This window comes from Achroia grisella, unplaced genomic scaffold (genome assembly GCF_030625045.1).
Source record: "Achroia grisella isolate CSIRO2021 unplaced genomic scaffold, CSIRO_AGI_Agris_v1 utg204, whole genome shotgun sequence".
Lineage (NCBI taxonomy): Eukaryota > Metazoa > Arthropoda > Insecta > Lepidoptera > Pyralidae > Achroia > Achroia grisella.
Genome location: NW_026712703.1, coordinates 720,642 through 747,579, shown reverse-complemented (window position 1 = coordinate 747,579; position 26,938 = coordinate 720,642). Strand labels below are relative to the sequence as shown.

General features: G+C 31.5%; 2 protein-coding genes across 2 annotated transcripts; one reads left to right on the top strand and one right to left on the bottom strand.

The window, feature by feature from the left end:
* Nucleotides 1-25,052, top strand: LOC131841914 (juvenile hormone acid O-methyltransferase). Its single transcript, XM_059190291.1, has 5 exons — nt 1-65; nt 22,397-22,977; nt 24,036-24,207; nt 24,513-24,621; nt 24,880-25,052. The coding sequence occupies exons 2-5, from the start codon at nt 22,616-22,618 to the stop codon at nt 25,050-25,052; spliced, it is 816 nt and encodes a 271-aa protein (XP_059046274.1). The 5' UTR covers nt 1-65; nt 22,397-22,615.
* LOC131842024 (protein GVQW3-like) lies at nt 9,025-9,405 on the bottom strand. Its single transcript, XM_059190455.1, has one exon. It carries the CDS (start codon nt 9,403-9,405, stop codon nt 9,025-9,027), a length of 381 nt encoding a protein of 126 aa, XP_059046438.1.
* Nucleotides 25,053-26,938: the final 1,886 nt, after the last annotated feature.

The following is a 26,938-nucleotide window of genomic DNA, read 5'->3' as shown; positions in this document are numbered from 1 at the left end:
GAACAATCTTGAATATTTTACTTTAAAAATAATTCTGTGACAGTTTCCTTTGGCACTACTGATCTGTAAGTATTTTTTATTGTATACTTCATTATTTATTAGAAATACTGTGAATCATTAACTTAAATGATGTAAACTTATTGACGCGAGAGTCAGCTGTGAATGTAAATATTTATACTTTCTTGTTTCTGAATGTTTGGCCTGCCTCAACTTACTGTAAAGATAAATAAATAAATTATCAAGGAAAATAATAAAATGGAATATTAAAATTTATTTTTGTACATATATTTTTATTTTATAAGTTAAATTGACCAACTCTACTTGCAAACAATGTTTCATAGACAATCTTCCAATTAAAAATCTTAACTAAAAAATCATAAACATTTAAAAAACGTAACAAAAGTTATTGTATAACTGATACTATTTAGGTATATCTACATCTAGTATCAATTGCTTGATAAATACCAATTATTTAGCAGTGCAACAATCACAAGTGGCTGCGACCTAGCCCAAGGATAGTGCTGTTGACTTATCAATAGCTAACATTCCACATAATTTTAAGTACATATATCATAGGTTTAAACTAATACAAATACAAATACAAATTATTAAAAACAAATATAAAATACTATAATCTACATATATTCTCTAGAAATTTGAGAGCGCGTAAAAATTAAATTCAAAATGTTTCCGTGACCCGAGGTAACAAGAATTGATTTTATAGAAACATTTACTAAAAATCTAGTAAATATAAAATAATGTTATTAACTAAACTATATTGGAAAAGAAAAACATTTATTTTGTGTTTTTTTTTTATTTTAAATGGAGACTAAAGTTTCGAAAATAAAATTTTAATTTCGGTGGATTATATGTAATATACTACACATACATTTTTTTTATTTCCGCTTAGCAAGTGTACATTAACATTAATTTTTTACTCTGATTTTATATTTAAACAATTTTGTTTCATATGATATAATTTAATATTTATATTTCAATATAAAATAGACAAGGAAAGTATACACTGACTTGTAACGTACAAGGTTTCTTTCCTTATCTCGTGACCTTATGTACGATGGCAATAAAATGGACGATAATGAAAATTTACGCTGTGCGTAGTAAAGCGAACGATTTATGCGTACAATAATGCACCGACGCTGTTATAGATACACACGTAATCGTAGAATTTTATTGCATTCTATGATGTATTTTATACAAATCTTTTATTTATATATAGGTATACTAGTTACTCGCCCTGGTTTCCATATGCACCCCCCACTTGAATCACCATATCTATTGCTAAAAACTGCATTAAAATCCGTTGCGTAGTTTAAAAGATATAAGCGAACAAACAGAGAAACCGAGTTCATTTTATATAAGATATTTTTAATTGCAGTGCAAACACGCTTAAAGTCTGTCTAATACAAAGTCGTAAGGTCTATACTCGTATACATTAACATTCCCATGGTCATCATATTGATGAGTGAGTGACATTGAAGAGTTTGTACCTCTCATAGATTGCCATATTAGAACTGTTCTTAAGAACTAAGATATTATGCCTCGTTACCCTGTAATCTCGCTCCCATTATGTCCCATCACTCGAGCAGTGATTCCATTTGAAGGTTAACATACAAAACTGAAAAATGTTTATAAAGCAATTCTTATGATTATTATTCCTCTTCTTAATTATAATAATTGAGTTACGAGTAATAACATATCTATTTGTCCTATCATAATGTACCTATATAGTTTACTTACTCAACATAACTCTATGAATTTAGTTATATACTCCAGTTTGAGTATACATAAGCTATTGAAAGTAAATTCAAAGAAAAATAAAAAAATAACAATAATTTACTGTGTTCTGTAAAAATAACATGTTTTGAAGTTTCATCATTACATAATTCTGAGAAAAAATAACTAACTTCGATCTGTGTCGTAATAAATTAACATTGATATAAAAATATAGAAATATTTTTTTTATTTCGTATTTTTAAGTTTCACGATTTTATAATTCTAGGAAAAAATAATTATATTCCATACTAGTATTGTTTAAGTTTGAACTTTAATCATGTTTAATTTTTTTTTATTTAAATATAAATAAATCTCTTCCAAGTTAAATTAAAACGACTACTGAACATTAATATGTTACTTTTTATATAAAAATAAAAACCATGTAACTTGTACTCTAATTAGGCTAATTTATAAATTAGAAAAGATTTTCAGTATCATAAATATTTTAACGGCCTCATCGGTCATCATATTATATTACTTCCAATGGTTGCAGCCTCGATATCACGCACGATGCAAACATCTGTACTTATAAGTATTGTTTGTATTGGTAGGTATATATATATGTGTACTAATAAAAAAAATGTCTTAAGGTATTAAAATCAGTTGTCTAGTACCAAGCTACATAAGCTCAGCAAAGCTTGGGGCTGTGTGAATCGTGCGGGATTTCTATTATTTTTATGTTCTATGAAATCAAACTATTACGCTGTAATCATTACGTCTTGTTTAATTACTTAATTATAATATCAAAGATTCAAATGTAATATACATACTCCAATATAATATACGAGTAACCACATACAAAGAAAGTAACATAAAAGGAAAGCGAGCTTTTCTCATTCTCGGATTGTTACCGCTGGCTCGGGCGATACATAACTTTAACTTCCGAAGCACACGCTCTGAAATATTTATTCCTGAAACGTAAAGATCGGGCTGGGGGTGGACGGGAGGCGGCGGGGGGCGGTTTATCCCGCGGTTTCCTTCCCGCCGTGTTTTACTTCGAGAATGGGAAGTCGCCGCCGACGGGTCGATATCGCCAAAGATAAAGTTGTGCGAGATACGATATTAATAAGTTACAATTGTTTCTATGCCTAAACTAAAAATACATGTGAGTACTTATTTTACGGACATACTTAGAAGGTGAAGTCGCGGGCTCAACAAGTTGTACAAATTCAATCAGGTGCGGTCTTCAGAATATTTTTTTTATTTTTTATTTGTAAAACAACTGGAATAAAAAGAATACAATATTTTAAGCATATGTTAGGTTAGTTTACCATAATACGTTAGTGAAAACAACATCCATATCATTTAAGCTATTTTTGAGATTAGCTCATCACAAAACACATCTGTTTGCCGTATAGATACAGAAAACAGAGAACACAGTAAACAGATGTTAAAATTAATAATTCTAACATTTTTATTGTGTTAGTAGGTTGACCGCTTTTTTCGTATTTCTTCTATGTATAGACAAACGGCTATATTTTTATTATCTGTATAGCCGTCAACTTTAACTGAGATAATATAAAAAAAGACATTTTATTTAGACGTATATCTGTAACGTTTCTTAATCTACTATACGATTTGAATTGGTAATCAATACAACAGATTACTTGATGACAAATAGTATCATCACATATATTATAGTATATAAGTATATTATAATTTAGGAGTTTACTCCAATAAATATTGTTAAATAAAAAAGTATTGTGTTACTGAGTATAGGCAATTAGTGTGATGTCAAATGGAACATCTTCTGATACAGAACACGATCCATAGTCTATGCCAGTTCCCCGACCTCCAGTGGGGGGTGCCCCCCACCGTTCGATTGTCTGCGGAGGCTGCCCCGCCGGTGCCATCTGATGTGCCGAGAGCACTCCAGATCTGCATAGATCGTTGCCTTCGTTTTTTCCCTATCTAAAAATCAATACTCGCAGTTTCATAAAGTCGGAAGAGCGACACTCCTTAATTTATTAAACGTTAATTCATAAGTAGCCACATATTCCTGTTCCATTACTTTTTTTCAAATTTTTTTTACTGGGCTTTTATTGATGTATTTTCATGATTGTATCTATTTTAAAATCACATTGCACAAAACCTTCTATTTATCATTCAGTATGTAGGTCACCCATCCGTAGGCTACAAAGGACAACGGTATATAATGTGAAGAGCCTCATCCCAAAACCATATCGAGCTTTCCGCCGCTCCCACCCTCAAGGGGAAAGAGGCTCAAACACCAAGCAATAAAGCCTTCGAATCGGGCAAAACAAATACAACGAGCATTCCAATGCTAGATATCACTCGCTCCGCCCACACAGTTGGCATTACGACTGTGAGCCTTCCTATTGGTTGCCGCGAAGCCTTCTCCAATTCGAATTGGTTATTTTTTTTTCTACAATTGAAATTGGAACTGTCCGTTTGTTCTGTACGAGTGTGGTACGCATGCGTGGCGGGGAGGCGTCTACGTCACGTAGACGTAGATACGTTTGAACGTTACGAATGTTTTATTGGATTTCTCTCTCTCAGTCCCCATTCGTATTTTGAATTCAGATGTGGATTTGCGGTCGTAATGTTCTCAGTGCGCAGTCGTAGCCTTTTGTTCTAGTTCTTAAGACTTTTTCACTATTTCGTATAACGGTCTTGAGAATACCAATAAGAAAAATAGAAGACACTAATAAAAGATTAAGATATTGCTATGGTCGTTCTTAAAATAGATAAACTTCCTTTTTAATTTAACATATAAGTAGTAAATTATTTAATAAATTATACTGCTTAATTACTATAACATATTTAATAATTTATAATCCTTGTTAAGGGATCATCATCATTGCGTTTAGAAATCTGGCGTGTAGATATATATCTTATAATTTGTTAAGTATCTCAGTAATAACAATAACAGGTAATACAATTACAGTGAAACATGTAGACATAAAGAGACATAATAATAGTTATTTTACATTTTACCACAATTTCATCGAAACACTCGATACTGCATAGTATGCAATTATGCACCCGCAACCATATTGATAACAGCTTCAACTTTCCTGTATTAAATATACAACCTTATCGTGCCGATATACAGTTCACAATCTGGCTACATTTGCTAGGGACAACTGTAATAACATGTTGGCATCCACAGCTGGCTCTGTCCGGAACAATTTCATTTGCGACTGGGCGAGGATAGCGTTGTAATTACAACAACAATCGATAGAGGCGCCACCGTCTGCCGCACGTTTAATCTCGCCAGAATCAAAGGACCGTCGCCTCACACCCGCTCCCGCATCCACAACACCACCCTGACATTACATAGCACGAATAATTCTCGTACTATCCATTCATTGCTCGGTTCACGTATCTGTACCGTCGGAGGGGTAAGAAGTAAAGCAGTAATGGAACACGTTAAAATTGTATACTTTGTTTCAAAGTGAATGAGTGGTAAATAGTTTGTCTCCAAGCCTATACCGCTAAAGGTATGTTTAGATGTCCCCCGACCAGATAGTTGCATTTCCAGTTCGCTGTATATAACTATTTTATTGAAGCTTAACATTGTTTGCACTAGTTCAGACTTTTATATAGAAAGCGCTATGCTTTTCGAAATAAAGGCAAACCTCGTTATTTATTCAATATAGGTGTATTAATAACTTTGTACCAAAAGGTTAGGTAAACTAATTGTGCAAATGTAAATTTTGTGTGGTGATTACATACGAAAAAGATATATCTTTATCGAAGACAAGCGATTTCCGTATTGAACACTGAATATTGGTGTCTATTATTAGTAATTATTACTAATCCATATTTTTAACAAGATTTCGCCATCCAACAAGTGAGCAAGTCTACCCAATGGTAGTAGAGAAATTTGCAAATTTTGTTTATGATACAATTATCATAAACAAAATTTGCAAATTTCTCGTATTGATATGCCATGCCTAGAGTCGAACTGAAAACCACATCTTTAACTTCCCGAGTAAAGACTTTGAACCACTAGGGCAAGCCACTCATTTAAATTACATCGAATCCAATTGTGTGGAAGTGAAGGCAGTGTTATCGATTGTCGATAATTCACATTTACCGCCCATCGTGTATTCAGACTTAATCTATTGTTTGCTGAAATTATTTCCATCAAATGTATTGTTAGTATTTACAACGGCATTTTATGTACATACACTCATTAATGTTTTAGTTTGGTTGGCAAATTCTATTTGTCAAACACTACTATAATGATATTTGACAAATAAGTTAATCTGACTTAAGATATATTGAATATATTGACATTGAGTAGAAATCTAATATTATATTAAAATAATTTACTAAGAATCTTAACATTATTGAATTTAGTTAAAAAAGCGACATTAAGAATATATTAATAATTAGCTGTTGCACACGACTTCGTCCGTACAAACTTTCATTCTCTATTTCATACCTCAGCCTCCTGAATATTTTTAGGGATGAAAGATAATAAAGATAGCCTTTGTACTCACGATACAATATATTTTCATGTCAAATTTCATAATATACGTTCAACCAACCAACATAGTCGTGAAAAAGTAACAAATAGACAGACATATTTTTGAAATCGTAAATTGTATACCGATAATTAACGGAGTCTTAGTATCCGAACTCACCATTTATATATATTACTAGCTGTTCTCGCGACTTCGTCCGCGTGGTATTTAACTTTATTTTTCAAAATAAAAGTAGCCAAAGTTCCTCCTTATTATATCAGCTACCTGCCAAAAAAAGTCCCGTTAAAATAGGTCCGGCCATTTCAGAGATTAGCCGGAACAAACAGCTATCAGTCTGTTTGTTTTCTACAGACAGACAAAAATTGTAAAAAGTGGTTTTTTGGTGTATACACTATATATGTACAAAATTTATATTCATTCATGTTAAACGGTTATTTCAATATTACAAACAGACATTCAATTTTATTTATATGTATAGATGTATAGATTTGCATATATTATACACTTATTGTAACAGCTGGCTTTACTATGCACCAAAAGTAAATAGTACTAAAAACTATAACGATTAAACATGCGATTAAATATATCATGTTCAGGATATTTTCATTATCTAGTACTAGTATACATATATACATATTATGTAAAAGTAGAACAAGTATTATACCTACGAGTTGGAAGAGCGCAACACATATATAGCAGCTCAAACTCCACGGAGCGCTAGCACTCGAAATCCTGAGAGACCTAGAATGTAACCGTTTTTATAGTCAAACCTACTTTATTTAATTTTTACTACACACACTCAGTGTCATCTAGTATGAATATCCATACTAATATTATATAAATACGGATCTTGTCTTTATCTGTCTATTTGTCTGTTTGTTAATTTTTCATAAATGAACGTCTGAACGGATTTTTATAAAATTTGGTATAAAGATCTAGACACGCGGTAGCGTGTCAAGCCGAGTTTCAATATATGATACATGGACTAACCTAAGCAATCTTTTATCACAAAAAATTTTAGAAGCGGTGAGTATTAGTAAATTGTTCAGGGTTTTTTAATTATTATATATAAAAATAATAAAAAAACAAAAAAAAAGGAAATACAAATATTTTGATTTATAAAATAAGAACGTTTCTTCTTTTTTCCTAAAATAAAATTAGCCTAAATTACTCCTTATGATATTACCTACCCGCAAGTGAAAGTCTCCTCAAAGTCGGTCCAGGCCGTTTTAGAGATTAGCAAGAACAAACAGACAGAAAGAATATTTTCAAAATATTTATTTATGTAAGTACGTTACATATTTTCTTATATGTTTATTGAAAAGCATTTTAAATAATACAGACACATCAATATTATTTATTTTGTATAGATGGAATCTGTAATTTGAAACCGGTTACGTCCTAAAGTCCTCGCTACTTATAGAATAGGAAGCAAGTGTAGGTAATGGCGCAAAATAGTGACGCAGTATTATTGCAGTGGGTGGCTGGTGGTGTACCTCCACACCTCCAACTCCTCGCCGGGCCGGGAGCGACTGAAACGTCCGCGAGAAAAATAAGATCCGCACTCCGTCCCGCTTATTCTTAGGAAAAGCTTTTTGTATATTTTTTTAGGTATTCTTTAGATACGTACGTCTCTGTGTAAGTAAGTAAATAACCTGTATATACAATTCTCGTTTTCTTTGTAGGCTCTTCTAACAAATTGACGCCCGGTTCTGGTCGTTTTATTTTTGTATAATAGACGTTGTGAGATGAAGAATTCGTGTCTAATTTAAGTTTATTTCAATAAACTTATTACTAATATATATTTAATATTTAATTCCCAGTATTATAATAGATTACTTTCACGATTATTATTCTAGGTGATAAAATATAATGAAACTATTAACGTCATAGTAAATGATTAACTTGATATGCTTACTTTTCCTACTCAAAGGCACACGCTGAGGTCCAATGGGTGGCACATAAGATATTCTCACACGTTTTGTGTAGTCAGTTGTGCGGATATTTATTTATTTTTATAGATTAACATTTACATTTATATATAGTATTACATTTACTACAATACATTTTTTTATATACGAGGGTCAAACTGAAAGTTCTTAGAAAATCAAAAACTGATTAAATAAGCAAGTTATTACCTTTATTTTATCTTTTCAAAATAGTGTCACGTCAATACATCGCTGCATCCGAGACACCACTGAGAAAAACATTTTGCCCACTCGTCCTTAGGGGTCTCTTTGACGGCCTTCTGAAACGTAGCCACCGAATCCTCGTCGTCCATAAAACGTTTTCCTCGAAGATTTTCTTTCATTTTTTGGAATAAATAAAAATCGCAAGGTACGAGGTCGGAGCTATGAGGCGGATGACCCAGTAGTTCTACGTCTGAGGTCGCCAAATAATCGATCATTTGCCTGGCAGTGTGCGACGAAGCATTGTCGTGGTGAAGGAGGATCCTACTGCGAGGTCGTTTCTCACGCACTTTTTTCAAAACACTTGGCAAATAATTGTTACTGTACCACTGCAGTAACTGTTTTTCGATTCTCTAAAACAATTGTCGCGTAATGACCTGTTCTTCCAAAGAAGCCACCATCTTTTTTCCTATGCTTCGACCTCCCTTCACTTTAGTTGGCAACTCCTCGGAAGGAAACACCCACTGAGCTGACTGTCTTTTAGTTTCGGGATCATAACAGTAAATCCATCTTTCGTCTCCCGTAACTATGTCAAACACAGAATTTGAGTCACCTCCGTTAAATCTTTCATGCATTTCACGGCACTAATCAACCCGACGGAGTTTTTGAGCCTCAGTGAAATTATGAAGTATCCACCGGGCACAAGGCTTCCTGACCGCCAAATGTTCATGGAGGATTTTGTGCACTTGACTCATACCAATCCTTAAGCTTGCCCGGATCTGCTGATAGGTCACTCTTTTGTCAGTCTCTATCATACGCCGCACAACACTGATGTTATCTTCGGTTGTCGCCGTAGGAGGCCGTCCCTCACGCAAATCATCGGTGAAATTAGTGCGACCACGTTTAAACTCATTAAACCAGTTGTAAACAGTGGCATGAGACGGGGCTTCATCGTGGAAGACCAATCGTAGTCTATCATAACTTTCTTGTTGACTTAGATGACATCGAAAGTCATAAAAAATCATCACACGAAAAGTTTTCTCGTGTTAAGTTCATGATAACGTTACAGACTATTTTCAATTTGCCGCCAATCTGTAAAATACATGACAAACGAATAAATTATATACTCAGTATTATTCGTAAAGAGTTCCATTTACAAAATTTTAACAATGGTTTTTATTATATTGCTTTCAAGTAGCCAGTTCTAAAAACTTTCAGTGTAGCCCTCGTATTTCTATTATCTGTAGTCCCCAAACTAGGTCAGACTTGTATCTTGGGGGCTGGGAGCGCGGATACCAAAAATATACAGTGACCTTATGACGATTTAATGAAATCCTAACTTTGTTTACCTGCATCAACAAATTATATTTATTTTGTTTATTGAAAATAGATAAATGAAATGTACTTTTACGTTTAGTAATCTATTTTAATTTGTGTTAAATGCCGATTAGTTATACGGATGACACGAACTACATCCCAATCGATATGACCAAATTATGGAGTTCAGATTCTCTTTTCCCCACACACACACACAAACTTAAGTACCTCACCCGACATCATTTGATTATATCCATCTTCAACTATGACGCCACAAAGTAACCCACTAGAAATATCTCCTCAGTATTTAAATGAAATTATATATTTTCGTAATATTGGTTCCATAGATAGGTTACATTAAAAGAATATTGAACAGCAATATTTACTATAACCTGAATTATGCAAATTATAAGAAAATCTACACTTTTGTCAATTATTCTTTACTGTACAAATTACTATTCGACAGCCTATTTTTTTAGTTTGGATTCAATTAATATATTTTGTAAGTTTAAGTACTTAAGTTATTGTATAATTTAATTGCCATACAGTATACATTCCTTTTATATACTTATTTAATCTTGATGTCTTGTGATTATAAAGGTTGATTCCCGGTAAATTTGCTGCGGTGGACTAATCGACTTAACTTTAGTCTTATACAATCATCTTTCCGTGGTAGCATTGTATCATTCATAACATATTTATAAATATATATATGTTTCTTTAAATAATTGTGCAAAAGACATTTATAATTACAGGAAATAAATGTAAATCGCTTTGTATAGTTGTCTATAAATAAATTCATTTGGCGCGATTTTAACATAATAACCATTTTTATTATATGCGCCATCTCTGAGCTCTATGAGGAATCAAATACAGTTTTAGTGTTGCGAAGAGCATTCATTTTGGAGAAAAACTGAGTAGTACTTTTGTATCATAATAATTATTCATAAAACTGTATAGATGGTAGTGTACATTTTGTACATTTGACGGCATCTGTGGTATAGTGGTTTAGTATACCGCTTTAATTTCGATGGTCGCGGGTTTGAGTCGATTCTTTGCAAGACGCAATTGTTTGTAGTCATGATTATGAGTGATAGTATTCGTTTGGATGTATCTATATTATGTATGAATTAAAAAAAAACATTTATCTAAGTATTTATATCAGTTGTCTAGTAGCCATAACATAAACTCTGCTTAGCTTGGGACTAGATAATGCTCTGTCTAGATAATATCTCGGCGTATTATTATTTTTTTAAATATGTACACAATATGTATATCGAAAAAATACAACAAAATAAAGTATGGTAGAGAACATACTAATGCTTTTACTGTGATATAAATTTATAAAAGTTAAAAAAACATTGTTGTAGTGGCGGTGAACACAACTTTAACAATTGATTATAACTCCATCTCTTTTATGAAAGAGTTTTTACGAAGGTTGTCCATTAATAAAATATAATATCAAGTCTGTATAGTCTTTTCAAGACAATTACAGACTTCGCTACAGACATTATGAATATACATGGTACACCTATGTAGATCAGCTACTATCTAACTGTAGCCGATAGCATTAGAATAGTTCAAAAAAATAATCTTTTACAATTAGAATTTTCTCATAGTTTGTTCATATTGTTTTTTAATTTCTTTTCACCATTTCTTGCTCAATCAAATGTAAATTTTCTGAAAAACAAAATAGGTGATGCGTGGTTAGCCACCTGGCCGGCATCCGTTTGGATGCGTTAATGCCCAGCTTTACTTGACATTATAATTATTTGTATCAGCTTTAATCACTTCCATACTTACTTGGCTTGTTGTAAGTAAATTCTGGAGGTAAATATACCTTAAACTGGATTCATGAACATTAATATAACAAAATCTTACCTGGGCATGGATATCAATTTAAAAAATATATATTTTATTTTTTATATTTTATATAAAATATATATTTTTTAATTAACCTATAATTACTCAGCAAATTGAGAGAAGTTATTTCACATATAATATACTCGCTTACCTATATTATTGTAAAATAATGCTAATAATAAATTAAATTTTACCATTTCTCACTGGAAATAGTAATAGGCAAAGACCATAAAAGGCCATTGAATGTATCCCACATTAGAATATAATAGAGAATTAGCGGTACAATGTGACGCATCATGCATGTCTAAGCCTACGTCAACTTACCCTATATGACCTTAGTCATAACCTGCCTTAAGGTGTGACCCATTGGGACTTCAATAAGAGACGAATATAAACGTCGGTGACTAAGCAACATTTCCTTCTTACTCGCTCTTATAAAAACGAGTTACTTGAACGACAGAGATCGAAAATCAATTTTAAATTTGGACAGCAATTCGAGGGGCAATGCACTCAGCAACTGGTTGGGAGAGGACGAAAGTACGAATTTTTTTTACAATAATTTAAGTGAAAGATTGCAGCTCTTGATAGTGCAATTGTACAAATATGAATAAATCTTTTTGTGCATCAGTTTCGGCAACGTAATTGACCATCATTATTGTTGCTGTAACCGTATACACTATATGTAGTAAAACAGATTAGAAAATAAATATCACAATGTACAATATGCCGGAATACATATAATTACATATTTATAAAGTCTACTAAATTATTTTGTCCAATCACAAAGTGACTGTGTGACTGGATAAATGAATTTCTCTTTTGTTTCCTTAACTAACAATTGGCAAAGTTTGCTGGTATCTTGACTATGTAACTAATAATCTGATAACATTGTATTAAGTATATTTATTTTACATAATAAATATATTTTGATAGCATAATTTTGATAGCACTAACAAATAAGCATTAGGTACTGGAACATTTATACAGGGGAATTTGAATTGTGCGAACTTTACTAACATGTAAGAATTTCATAAACACAAATACAATATTTTAGAAATGAATTTATAATTAAAGTAACAATTTACTCAAGCTGATTTTTTTAATTACTAATACTTTAAATGATAGTAATTGTCGTGACTTAATAGTATACTATCCCAAAAAAGGTGATTTTGAGTATGACCGACACTAAAATACTTTTAATTTGTTTTTCTGACTCTGGTGATAGAAACACTGATAACAAAGAAAACATTAATCTGAGAGAAGATGGTAGTCCTGCTTTCTGTCACGTTTTATTCCATTATACTCTGGGGCACGTGGTAATATGTTATGTTCACCAGGGGGCGTATTATGAACTCTTTAAAATCCAGTCAGTTTCCAGGCAGTTCAGTTTAAGCCGTAAACTGAATGGGAATAAGAGTTCATAATACGGCCCCAGGACTTGGATAACAAATTCGTGACTTTCCAAGTTCACAGTCGTAAACGTATAACTATTAGTTTAGATGTTATTTCAGTATAGATAGCAGCGAGGTAACCGATGTTTATTTTTTAGCATATTGTCTGAATGGATGTTTGTTACACAAAAACTTTATACATATTATATATGTTATATTATTTTATTACATAATACATAGGCAATAAATGTGACGCGGATGTAACCGCGCACACAGCTAGTTTAATTTATAATAGTATTCGGAGTTAGTAACCTAGCCAGTATGGAACATATACTTTATAGTATATAGACATAATGCAGTCATTAATGATATAAATAATACGCATATTAATAAAATAATTATCCCTTTGAGCCCTTTCTTTCCACTTGCATTCGGCGATTGAACCCATGCCGAGGTGACATTGCGGACTAAAGCGCGCTATAAGAGTACGTTGATACTTTATATCGGATTATTATTTTAATATTATTTTATAAACTTTATTTAACTGTAGACATAACAAAATGTTCTATCTGTTTATATATATAATTATAAAGGCAATTGTTGTTGCATCCTGAGAATATAAAATCCAGAAAATATAAATAAAATGCATATAAGTAGCTACAATTTTGTAGGTACTATATGAAGAAGTTTCTTTCAATCAATGACATTTTTACATTGTCGTCATTGTCAATAGTATTACATTTTTTCATCTGAGTAATTGCCACTTAGAGATTGGTACTAATAGCCATCGCGACAAAAAAACTAAGATATATCCCTTGATGATATGTCTCGAATACAATATATTTAAGTTAGGTATAGGATACGTATCTAACTGCGTGCAAATATACTTTATATGACAAATGACAGTATATTATGAATACTGTGACATTATGTTACTTTCTTATTCTTATTTACTGACGGCCTTGGTGGTCTACCGGTTTCGCACACCGCCTTATTTCCGATTGTCGTGGATTCGATTCCTCGCACGGCACAAACATTTGTGTTCATGGGACTGATTGATTGTATCGGTCTGGGTATTTTCCATGAATACGTATTAACAAAAAAAATATCTATGTACTTCTATCAGTTATTATATCATATCCATAATACAAGCTTTAGCTAGCTTAATTTGCATGGCGTTGTGTGAATTGTCCTGAAAGTATTATTATTATTGGAGATCATAAAAAACTAACAAGTATCAAGATAGTTACGCCGTAGTTGGTCTTAAATATGCAGTGCACTTGCATTATAGCGTATGGATGCACCAGTGCTGAATTTTTTTCGCCGGTTTCTGTCCTTGAATATCAAGTTTAGATTACGACGTGCATTATATAGCCGAAACGTTGGCTTTACATTCGCAAACGCTACGTATACCGAATTTAATGTTTAATATTATACAGTACACATCCTGTCAATTGGGATACGAACTATAGTGTGGCAACAGAGTAACCTACTAGAGATTAGGCATTAACACGATCATAAGACATATACTATACATATATACTATCTATCAACTATATATATCAACACGTGAAACAAAAACTTTGTATCTCTTATTGCGAAAATTGCGGGCATGATTATAGTCGAATTGCGACTTCTAGGCGACCACTACTATAAATACAAAAGTGAGTCTATCTGTTCGTTTGGTACTTAAAGGACAGAATGGATCTTATTAAATTATGACTTAAAGACGTATTACGAGGCTATATACATATATATGTAGGTTATCTATTATACAAAAAATAAAAAGCGATATCGCGGTTACAGGTCCAGTTGTAGGCCCTATATTTATCAAATAACACTCTATTTATCAATTCGCATCTTATTTGGATAAGTAATAACAATGTGTACAAGATGGTGTAAGAAGGAACTTGCACATAATAATATATAGGTGCAAGAAAAGTAAAATTCCACAGTAAATCCTATACTAGGCCATCGCAGTAATTAAAAAATAAATTCTACTGCAGGGTAGAGATCACACAATTGGTAGAGATCCGTAAAGATTAGTAGATGGACCGATAATGGATTTCCATGATGACAGTGTACAAAGTATTTTTTTTTAGAAACAGACAAAGTATTTTTCTACTATAATGTTTATTTTGGCAGCAATTGTCTTAAGGTCTTGATGAGTATTAAATTTCTTTAAAAAAAATCTCTATGGTTGAAAAAGATTCAAATTTTTCATTATGATATTTTATGATACAATATATTTCCTATTACATTAATACGGTATGTTTAATACTATAGTATTGAGTATAAAATTAAAACTAAACTATTATGTAGATGTGATTCTGATTTAAATTCTATGGTCGCAATACGACTTTTGAAAAACGGACGTACGGACACTTTATAAATATTCTTACCGTACCTACCTACATCATGCATCTAAGCATTATTTATATGTGTAAAATATTGTTAGAAATCTCGAGAGTACCACCAATGTATTTAATATGTAATATGGACACGCAAATGTTGCAGTGGATTGTGAAACGGTTTATAAACATATGACAGAACAGCCTTCCAATTGTTTTCCCGTTATCGTCCATTGCGTCATCAACGCAAATCACATTAAGCTAGGTCAAGATTCCTAACCCAAGCGAGTAGATACGTCAATTCATGAACGTTAATAAAAAAGTGTAAAACGAGTGAGGCAAACGCAGCGGCCGGGGCAATGCACTTTTGGTGGTCGGTCAAAGAAGATCGTGTGATCGTGTGCACCCGGTCCTGCCCAAACTTCGTGAGTTGGATCACAATTACTCCTACATGCTTTAATGTAAATTTGACTTTACATCGTTCGTTATACATTTCTTATTTAACTGTAACTATACATACCTATTACATTTTTCTTTAAGTAAGATTATTTCCTTTGACGAATTTTATATTCCCAAATATGCATATTTCTTTTTGTATATTCGATATATGTCTTTAAGGAGACAAGGTAATGAGAGTAATAAGAATTTAAGCAATATATAACTTAAGTTTGCTATGTAATAAAGTGCATATTGCAGTAGCATACAGCGATCAACAAAGTCTGTTGCGTAAGGGCATGTAAAACCGAAGTGAACCGCAGCTGGCAGTGTAACTAAGGTCATGATTCTTAGGTATAATATAAAATCTATATATAAATATATACAACACTCATTAACTAATCACCTAATGTACATATGTAAGACTTACGATTTTTTTTCCTAAGATATGAATTATTGAGGCTTTTCATTTTGTTACCCAGTTTTGCAGAGGTTTAAACAGTTTATGGGAGGTTAAAAAGCACCCTTGTTCACTTACACAGAAAGATAGTGAAAAACGTATGACTTATATATTTTTTTAATAGCTGATAATGAAATGATGATCCCGCCTGCGCTAACAGTAAATATGGCGGGGTCTCTGTGAAAGATAGAATAACAATGTAGTGAGATCAGTAAGCTTATCGTAATAAATTCATCAGGAATTAAACACGATTTTCTAAATGGAAACGCGTGGAAGTTGGCCTAATACATTATTAGATAATAGGTACATTGCTAGCAATAAGCCCACTAGTAATTATAAATTACAATCTCATCCTCTCTCTAAATTTTTTATTGTACAATACATTTATTTGGCTTATACAAACCTGGTCTACACACACACACTACAAAGTTCCAATCATAGATATGAATATCTATACAAAAATGGAAGTCAAATCTCAATTGTTGTGGTTTCAGATTCCTAGTAATAAACTATCTCTATGTAAATTTCAATGTGAAAGTGTCGAGATGTCTTTCTAAGTTCCATTTCTGTAGATTTCTTACCCCCCTCTACTTAAACTTATAGACGCTATTGTTAGTTTTTAGAAATTTTTATAGAAACGTGATAACAGGGTTTTCCCTTATTGTCCTTATATTTTTCCCTTGATTTTTCCTTTTAATACCGATCCTCTGACTATTTTTTTTCAAACGGTTCGTTGTATATCTTAATATGGCACATTAATATCTTCCAGTTCTGATCCAATATCTATACTATTAATATTATAAATGCGGAAGTGTGTCTGTTTGTCTATTACATTTTCACGACGAAACGGCTGAGCGGATCTTAATTAAATTTGAAATATATCACAAGCAAATACACAGAACACAAATATTCATTTGTAAGATGCGAAAAAGGGAATTAAACTTTGTGCAGACGATGCTGTTATTGACAGCTATACCCGTTATATTCGTTCTCGTGGTATTTTTACGTCATATTTCATTAAGATCCTTTTATTTCTAAAAAGGTAATAAGCAGAGAGTGTGGAACACCTATAACAATGAACTTATATGAAGATGAAGCTAGAAGTTGCCCATATTACACCAATTGTTTAATACTTTGTGTTGGTCATTTTGTAAACAATAAAACAACGCAATCCTTGAAATTGGGGCTCGTATACTTGATCAAAGTAATCATACTTAGTCTTCGTACCAACTATAAATTTTATACAAAATGGACATTATGATATAAGGAGAGTATGGAGAAAAAGTAGTCAAGTAGAACAGTCATTTTTAACAGACAAATAAACAAGTAGTTTCTAATGTCTCTAATGCTTGTGCTCTGAAAAACACGACATTTATGAACCTAGATCTGTCACTCACGACATCGATTGCTTTTTTACATAATAGATAGCTTATAATACATCTTTCTTCACACGAAATATCATTAAGATCCATGTAGCCGTTATTATAAATATCTGTACGAACTCACACAGACACAGGTTTAACAAACACAGACAGACAGCAAGACAGATAAATCGCATATATAATATTAATATAAAGCATTATTATTTTCCTTTACTTACTTTATCCCCTCCGATCGATCCCCCGTCCAATTCAAACGGGGATCGATTTTACGACGGCCTGAGCTGAGGTTCGAACCCCTTGCGGTGCCCTCAGACTAAAGTATCTGTCAGGCGGGAGTTGGCCTTCAGCCGCTCCATAAGTCCTTCTGTGGGTTTGGAGTGCCATCTGCACTCAACAGCATTAGAGTAGTCCGAAAAAAAAATTACTAGCAATAATATTATTATAATTTCTTATTAACTTAATAATATTTTTTTCTTCTACTTTAGATAGTTGCATATATAATATTAGAAACTTTGAACACCCTTTCTAATATTAAAACCGTCGATGTCATTTTATTTGATTGGTATGTCTTAACGACTCAAACAATTCTTACAAAATTTGTTGTGCACATTACATGTCTTTTAAATAGAAAATAATATTGAGTATTTATAAAACTGCAACAGTGCATGATATAGTGTCCTAGAAATGAAAGTCATATAATCATACTTGTGTAACCAGAGAGATATATATAAAAAAGTACCACTATTTCAGTGGCCAAGTAAGCTTATTTAATAAGCTCTCTTTCAGTTGTAGGGTTATTAACTTACTAGGCATTAAACTTCCTAATTAATACGTAACCATTTAGTCCTCTTGAAAGAAAACCCATGAGTGATATTATAGGTATTACATGATAACGTGATGCCGTCATTGTGTTAAATTCACCAGGAATTGATTATGATGATTTTCAGAAGGAACCGTTTTGATATATTGCTAGTGCATACTCTTAGTGTCTGGGGAGACCCATTAGCTTAAAATTTATTTATTTATGTACCAAATAAAACTACGTTTAAATGTAAAGACTACCTACAGAAATAAGTCGCATTATGAAAGAAGCGGAAAGTTGCACAAATAAATTAAAAATAGCTTAGATGAAGGTCAATGATTTGATAATTTACTTTACAAAAGAGCATTTACAACAATGAACACATTGACGATGGGAATCTCAGATACCTCCCATCTATTTTTGGATAGTACAGTACGAAATCGCCTTGTTACTTTGTGATTACAAAAGAAAACGTAGTTACAAATGAGGAAATATTTTAGACCTATTTAAAATATGTTGATCTTCTGTTTAATACCTCACAAGTAACTATGGACAATTTGCACAGCGCCATCTAGTCCCAAGCTACGCAGAGCTTATGTTATGAGTACTAGACAACTAATACAAATACTTAAATATATTTTTTCTATACATGCGCACATAATATACATAGAAAATATCCAGATCGATACAAATAAAGATATACATGAACACAAATATTTGTACCGCGTGAGGAATTGAACCCATAACTATTGTAAGTAAACGATGTACTAAACTGCTAGACCTATAGACCGTCATCGCAATCGTTAACTTATTTGTATATTTCGTGTATGTAAAGTAAGTAGTTTACAATAATTTTACTTAAGTGTATTTATTACCTAAGCCAGAGTATGTAGTCTTGAAGTGTAGGTAACAACAAAAACATGAATGAATGTAACTTGTAACGTACATATGTAATCTGATAAAGCTACTGCTAATAGTTATGATGTTGTGTACTAAATTATATGTATCTTAACTATTGATACCCGTGTCTTTGTATACATTTTAAGATCGTAGATTCTTAATGATAATCAAATGACAACAGTAAATAAGTCGTGTCGTATAAAAGTCATCTATTATTTTTTTATATAAAATTTAAGGATGGAGTATACGAAATTAATTATGATACGTGTTTTTGAGTTATTTTATTAACTTTTTTTAGCTTATAGGTTGTACCATATTTAACAACGTATTTTGTGAAAATTTCATATTAATTACCCACCCATTATAAAGTGAAACTGTAATATAAAAACAGATAAACTTTACTGATTGACAGATGTAAAATAAAGTACTTGAGTATTATTTATATGAAACTATAATGTTAAACATGTTCTTAACATAATATAACAAGTACGATGATGTGGGGTAGTTATCTAATTTATAACAAAATAGGAAAATTGTAATCAAAACAATTATATCAAAATGGAATAATAACATTTCGCAGGTATTCCTACGCATTTTTAAACTACTTTTTGAGAGTGATGATTATGTAATGTATAGAAACATGCTAAATATTCCACAATATAATATAAACAGCAGAAATAAGAAAATCTTTACTAACATATTAAATGAGAAAGTGTGGTTGTCAATCTGCCTGTGAGCTTATTATCTTAATCTGTAAAAAGAAGATTCTGAGCCAAATTTGTAAATATATACAAACTCCTAACAGTTTAATAAGGTAAATAAACCTAATGCATAATAAATGTAGTATATATATGGTATGGATATACATATCAACAGAAAGGAGTGTAGAAACAATGAACTTTTAATTGTCTGTACCCGTATTTGTATTTTAACTAATCGCATGGACTTGTAATTTCATGTTACATTCAGTCACAAAGCAATTTTGCGGTAAACTTGATTTTTTTTATTAAAATAGAATAGTCTTGACGACTTGGAGGCTTAAACAATAAGTAAAGCTTTTGAAATATAACACATAATAATACCTGAAGATCATTATGAATATCACATCGCCATTATTACGATTCTGTCCAAACAGCCAGACAGATTACAATACGGCTTTTAATCCTATAGGTAATAGGATACTCTATCAATTTAGCAGTATATTTTTCAACATGTTTCTTGACATATAAATTTCTATTAATCTTTTTGTAATTAATTGAGTTATTATCGATTTCATATAATAATATATATGTATTAGTTAGCTTTTATATTTAAACAGAATATAGTAATTATACAAGTGCTACAGTTTTTCTTTATAACCTTTAATATACTAATAATAATATAATTCTGTCCAACAAACAAGTTTCAACAAACGGTTGAAAACGTGCAACTTTGTAATAGAATCATAGAACTTATGTCTTTGTAATGAATAGATATTACTAAGTCGTATGAACTTCGTAATCTTGCCGTAGAATGTTGACCTTACACACATCAGGATGTAAGCCTGATATGATACGCAATGCAAATTAGACTATGAGGAAACTGTATGACAATAGATACAATACAATGTATGTGAGGTAACATTGTATTTTTCTCTTCTCATTACGCAAGTTATACTCAGATAATAATAATATATATTTATATTATATTCCACTACATATAATACATTACATATTTTATATCCTTAGGTCACTTTTTTAACCGGCTTTCTAAAATTGAACGTTTAAATTCACACACATTAAAAGTATTTGAGAGCCATATATGAGATTCCTTTTTCAAAGAAAATTTGTTTTATGGTCTCTAATTACATTCCACTCTTTTTTGTAAAATATTGATTACTTTGTTTTGAATACTAACCAGCTGATATAAATGCTTTATAATATTATTGTTTTGTAAATACATGCTTAGTATACAGATACAAACAATCATACTCTGGATTACAAATGTTTGTACTGTGCGAGGATTGAACCCGCGCCCATCGTAATTAAGGCGGTGCGTTAAATCGCTAGACCACCGAGGCCATTACACTCAATAAAAAATTGCTACCACCGCCAATATGACACAGGAACAATGCACTTTATATTGATCCTGTAACGCTTTCCTAACTCTTCATTTGTTACTATTCCTGACTACTATATGGATTAATTTTCACCTCGTGTCAATAAATATTAAAAAATAATACAGATTACATAAAATATACAAATAGACACAGTGGCAGTTTCACTATATATAGTACTAGCTACCCGCCCCAGCACGCACGTCGCACGTGTGTATTATACATACAAACCTTCCTCTTGAATCACTCTATTAAAAAAATCCGTTGCTTTGTTTTAAAGATTTAAGCGTACATAGAGCCAGACAGCGACAGCGACTTTGTTTTATATTATGTAATGATATAACAGTTAAACGTATTTTAGTACGTATACTAATGTTTATTAATGTTTTATTGTGCGTGTTTTTCATTAAAAGATTTCACTACAAAGTAAAAAACTTAACGATACACAATCGACTTACAACCCTATGTTGTAACGCCATAGTTGAATGAATCTACGTCATAAGAAAAAACCAGTGTCTTATGCTAGATATATGTCATTTATGTCTTACCGGGTACCGGGTAGCTACCCGGGGCGGTGGCAGGTGCGCAAGGGTGTATATGTATTATACATATAAATCTTTCTCTTGAACAACTCTATCTACTGCTAAAAACTGCATTAAAATCCGTTGCGTAGTTTAAAAGATCTAAACGAACAGACAACGAAAGTCACTTCATTTACTGATGGATAGCATCACGGATATTGCTCAATCCACAAAATATTGCAGCGTACATAATCTAAATCTTAATTATTTTTTGCTACCTTTCTTCGGCAGAGTAAAATGATTTTTTGTTCATTAATAATTAAAATTTTCACATTACTATATAAACCTATTAAATGTAAAATACTTCTAGAAAATTCTAAAACCTCAAATGTTTATCTTGAGTCTTAAAAATTGAAACGCCAAAATGTTCAAGACACACAATACAAATGTTTCAAATCAATCAGGTTTGGTAATTAACAAATTTGAATCCTCTTTTCAGATGGTTCAACCCTTCGTTGTCACTTGCTCCAACCGGCCGTATTTGCCGCAGCAAACGACGATGTCGTACGGTGGCACATATAAATACATACGTACAGCCCTGTTGCCGCGACTGCACGCCGAAACCGCGTTCAGTACGGCGACCTAGCGCACGCGCACATCAAATAAAAAACAAAAATTTGAAAATTACAATCGTACACCTGAAAATCGAGCGATCACTATGAATAATGCTGAGTTATACCAAAAAAACAATTCTCTCCAGAAGAGAGACGCTCTAGATGCATTAGAAGAATTCGCAAAAAAAATTAGATGGAAGAAACACGGCGACAGAGTAATAGATATTGGTTGTGGAGACGGTGGCATTACAATTAATATTTTGAAAGAATATATGCCCGAAAATTTTGAGAGACTCGTGGGGTGTGATATCAGCGAGAATATGATAAACTTTGCAAATATACATCACGGCAACGAAAGGACTCATTTCACTACACTTGATATAGAGGGTTTCCTGCCTCTAACTTTGAAGAATAAATTCGATCATGCCTTTTCATTTTACGTACTACATTGGATCAAGCATCAAGAGTAAGTGATATTTTTATAATGGCTCTCTAATAAGTAAAAATATACCGAACAGAAATGACGACCAAGCCATGATAGGGCTGTTAAGTTTTGGCTACGTTCAATAAATTAAATTTTATTAGTCTTGAATACTTTAAAATCGCATATTTTACTTAAATGTAATTTTTTAGTGCCCTTCTCAATAATAAATTAACTAATATTTACATTTGTCAATTAAAGTTTAATATTAATGAAAATATATGAGATAGACATACGATACTATACCATAATATATTTTTTCTTATATTTCTTTTTTATTTATATAAGCCAAACGGTACACTATATAATAAAGGTAATTGATATATTTACCAGTTAAAAAAGCACATTAATAATGAACTTTCTTACAATTAGTCAAGACGGACATTAGTTACATGGTATTATTTAACTTAATTAAAATTGTTAATGCTTCCATTTATAACTTCATAGCCATATATAGATAGATATCCCATAATGTAAGTTGAGCAAACATTTTTTTCGTAGACCTAATAATATTGATATCGTAGCGTAGCATATCTATTTATAATTCGTAGTTTTAATAGTACAAATCAACTGGATAATCATTATATTGAAATCCGTTATAAATCAAATTATGCATCATACTTCACGTATATATCTTCAATATCTTATTATTTTTTTATCAAATAATCGATCTGATTTCGCTACGAAAAACCTTTCTGTATAAATTCAAGATCGTTAGCAAAATTGGCCACTGTTTCACTTAAATATAATTTGTAATAACCAGTGTATGGGGCAAACTAGGTTTAGTAATATAGCCCTAAATTTATTCTATTTTAAGGTTTTTAATTTTAGGTTCTTAGTTGTACAATTAGGTTATGTAAATACTAGTAATTATATTTGTTACTTATTCTTACTTCCTTTAAAGTTCTATATAAAAACTTTAACATAAATAATACAAGTACACATTTCTATCTTACAATTATGCTTAGATTTATTCTATACAAATCTGACCACAGACGGTTTCTTTTAATCGTTTTGTTTATGTTTCTTTTCTTCCATTCCAGAACAGCATTTACGAATATATACAATATGTTAAATGTTGGCGGGGATTGTTTATTGGTTTTTATTGGATACCACCCCATATATGAAGCATACCGGATACTCGCCCGGAATAATAAATGGAGTTCGTGGTTGCAGGATGTAGACCGATTCATAAGCCCATACCACGATTCGCAGGTATGAAACCGTATATATTAAACCTTAGAAAATTATATAATGAGACTGAGGGTGTGTGTCAAGGGATGACACTGGCTATAAATTACGCATGATATTCCTATACACGAACTTGATTAAAAATTGTTATATAAAAATAACAATCATGACTATATTATAAACATTTCACGAAACTTTAACTGTTACTGAACCGATTTCGAAAATCAAATTAATAATGACTCGATTTTCAATATAATGTTTAATATTTTTTGTTAGTTTCCTATTATTGAGTAATTTCATTCTTTTTAATATATTGTTTTACATTCCAGGATCCGGAAAAGGAAATAAAAAAAATGATGGAAGAAATAGGTTACATTAACATTGAGGTCTCGTCCAAGCAAAAGGTTTTTATTTACAATAATCCGGAGAGTTTAAAAAGTAAGTGTCTAAACTGTCATTTTCTTACCATAACTAGACACAATTAAGCTTTCTGCTTACTTCCTGCTTTAGAAAAACGCGCTCAATTTCCATATTTCGAAGACAAATGACTGTCTGCAAAGTTAATTTGTTTATGTTGTTTAATATTATATTTAAGAAGTACGCGTATCTATAACTTTTTTGTACTTCAAATATAGAACATTATTAATATTCCATTAAAAAAATGTTTTATATTTATTTTTCTAAATATTTTTTCAGAGGCAGTTCAAGCGATCAATCCATTTAAAATACCGTTAGATGTTTTCAATGAGTACTTTGAAGATTACATGGATGCTTTTCGGCACATGATACAAATCCGGGAAATAAACAATAACGAATCCGATATCATAAAGTTTAGTTACAATTTAATTACTGTATATGCCACAAAATAATGTTATAATGCGGCCACCTAACATAATGCAGACACATAACATAGAGATAGTGAATTAGTATTATAGCATCGTACTATACCTAGTAAGACAATTTTTAAAATACTATTGCCACAGTAAGAGCCTTTAGAGAGAGCCGTTTTAGAATAAAGCTGCACAAAATTTCTTATTTTGTGCAGCCTGATTGATGAATTGTTACAGAATTCAAAATTTCTTAAAAACAAATAACATATAATAAATGGCTAATTGTTATTGTTAAAATTAACGTTAATCTAAAGATGTAGATAATATTTTATTTATTTTTTAGTTAAGTAAAGGAGTCTCTATGGTTTTAGGTTGGTCATAAATTAAATAATTAACACTACAATGAGACCGTTATACTATAAACAGTTAGATAATTAAATTAGTCTGTATTAATTATTGAAACTGATAATACGTAATGTTATTTAGTTCTTAATTAATTAATTTTAATTTCTATTCCCACCGTTGAGGTTTTACTTAAGTATAACTTATTGAAATATTACATAAGTACAATTAATATTTTTTTACTGAATCAAACTGTAGTATACAGAAATGTTTTCTTTTATTTTGTTTTGTTTTATTTGAATAAACTCCTAGAAATTATCCATATTTCAAATTTAGGACTGGATTTATTTTACTATATAGTATATACAGAAACTTTTATTTTATTCTAATCAACTTTTATTCTAATTCAACTCAATGTCTTGTTTGTATTGAGATCCTTCTTTCAACATTCATATAACTTATGTCCAAATTGGTAGCCAGTCTATATTTTTATAGAACATAATTTACTTGGATTCGCTTTATATGGAAACAAAGATTTTAAATGGAAATTGATGCACTTACTTATATATATTATACTAGTCTTAGATATAGGAAAATTCTACTTAAAAACTTGAATACAGGTGTACTCGCTCATGTCATAACTATTGCATAGGTCATTGATCACATACGTATACGGTATATGATTCTTAATATGTCAAGTCATAATAAATAACATTCATTTGACACTCGTTTCTTAAAGCTAATGTCAAAGGTTAAATAAGTACTTCCTCATATATTACTAGATGTTGAGTATCGTACTATTTTATGTTCGTCTTTGTAAAATCTGACATAAATTCTGATTAAAATTGTCACAGAACATATCATTAGGGTTACCATCATATTAGGCATTCATATTCCATATCCTTAATTGTACCACCACCATGCTACTTATTACAACGATCATGACCAATGTCGTCTACTTATGCCTCTCCTCTTCGTTGAGAGCCGACGTACATTACATTTGTCTACAAATTCAAATTCAAAAATCATTTATTCATGTAGGACATTTTAACCGCTTATAAACCAATTTTTTTTATATTATAATATTTTCTCTACCGACCAGTTCAGTATATACATAGATCCAATTGAGAAGAACTAGCAAGAAGCTCAATTCAGTAACTTTTTTTATAGCCAGTATTTTTACAATGTATATTTATTTATTTATTTAAAACTTTATTGATTTTGTACAATAGGCGGGCTTAATGCTAATAGCATTCTCACCAGCCAACCTTAGGGAGTGCCGAGATACTGGAATTATGTTTATATATGTGTTTATGTCTAACATTAAATGTAAAAATCCATGAACGGATGGGACGGACGAAAGGGATGAACAACTATTGCCATGTACGCTTGCCATTCAAATAATAGTATAGTGAGTAATAGGCTTTGCTCAATAAATATGATTTAACAGATATTTTTAATTTATTGAAGGGCAATTCCAGTATGTTCTTTGGTATCTTATTGTAATTTTATACCTAACGATACTTGGGGACAGCAAGTTTATATTACAGAGTCACCACTTCTTCCCCTTTTTATGTGTTCTT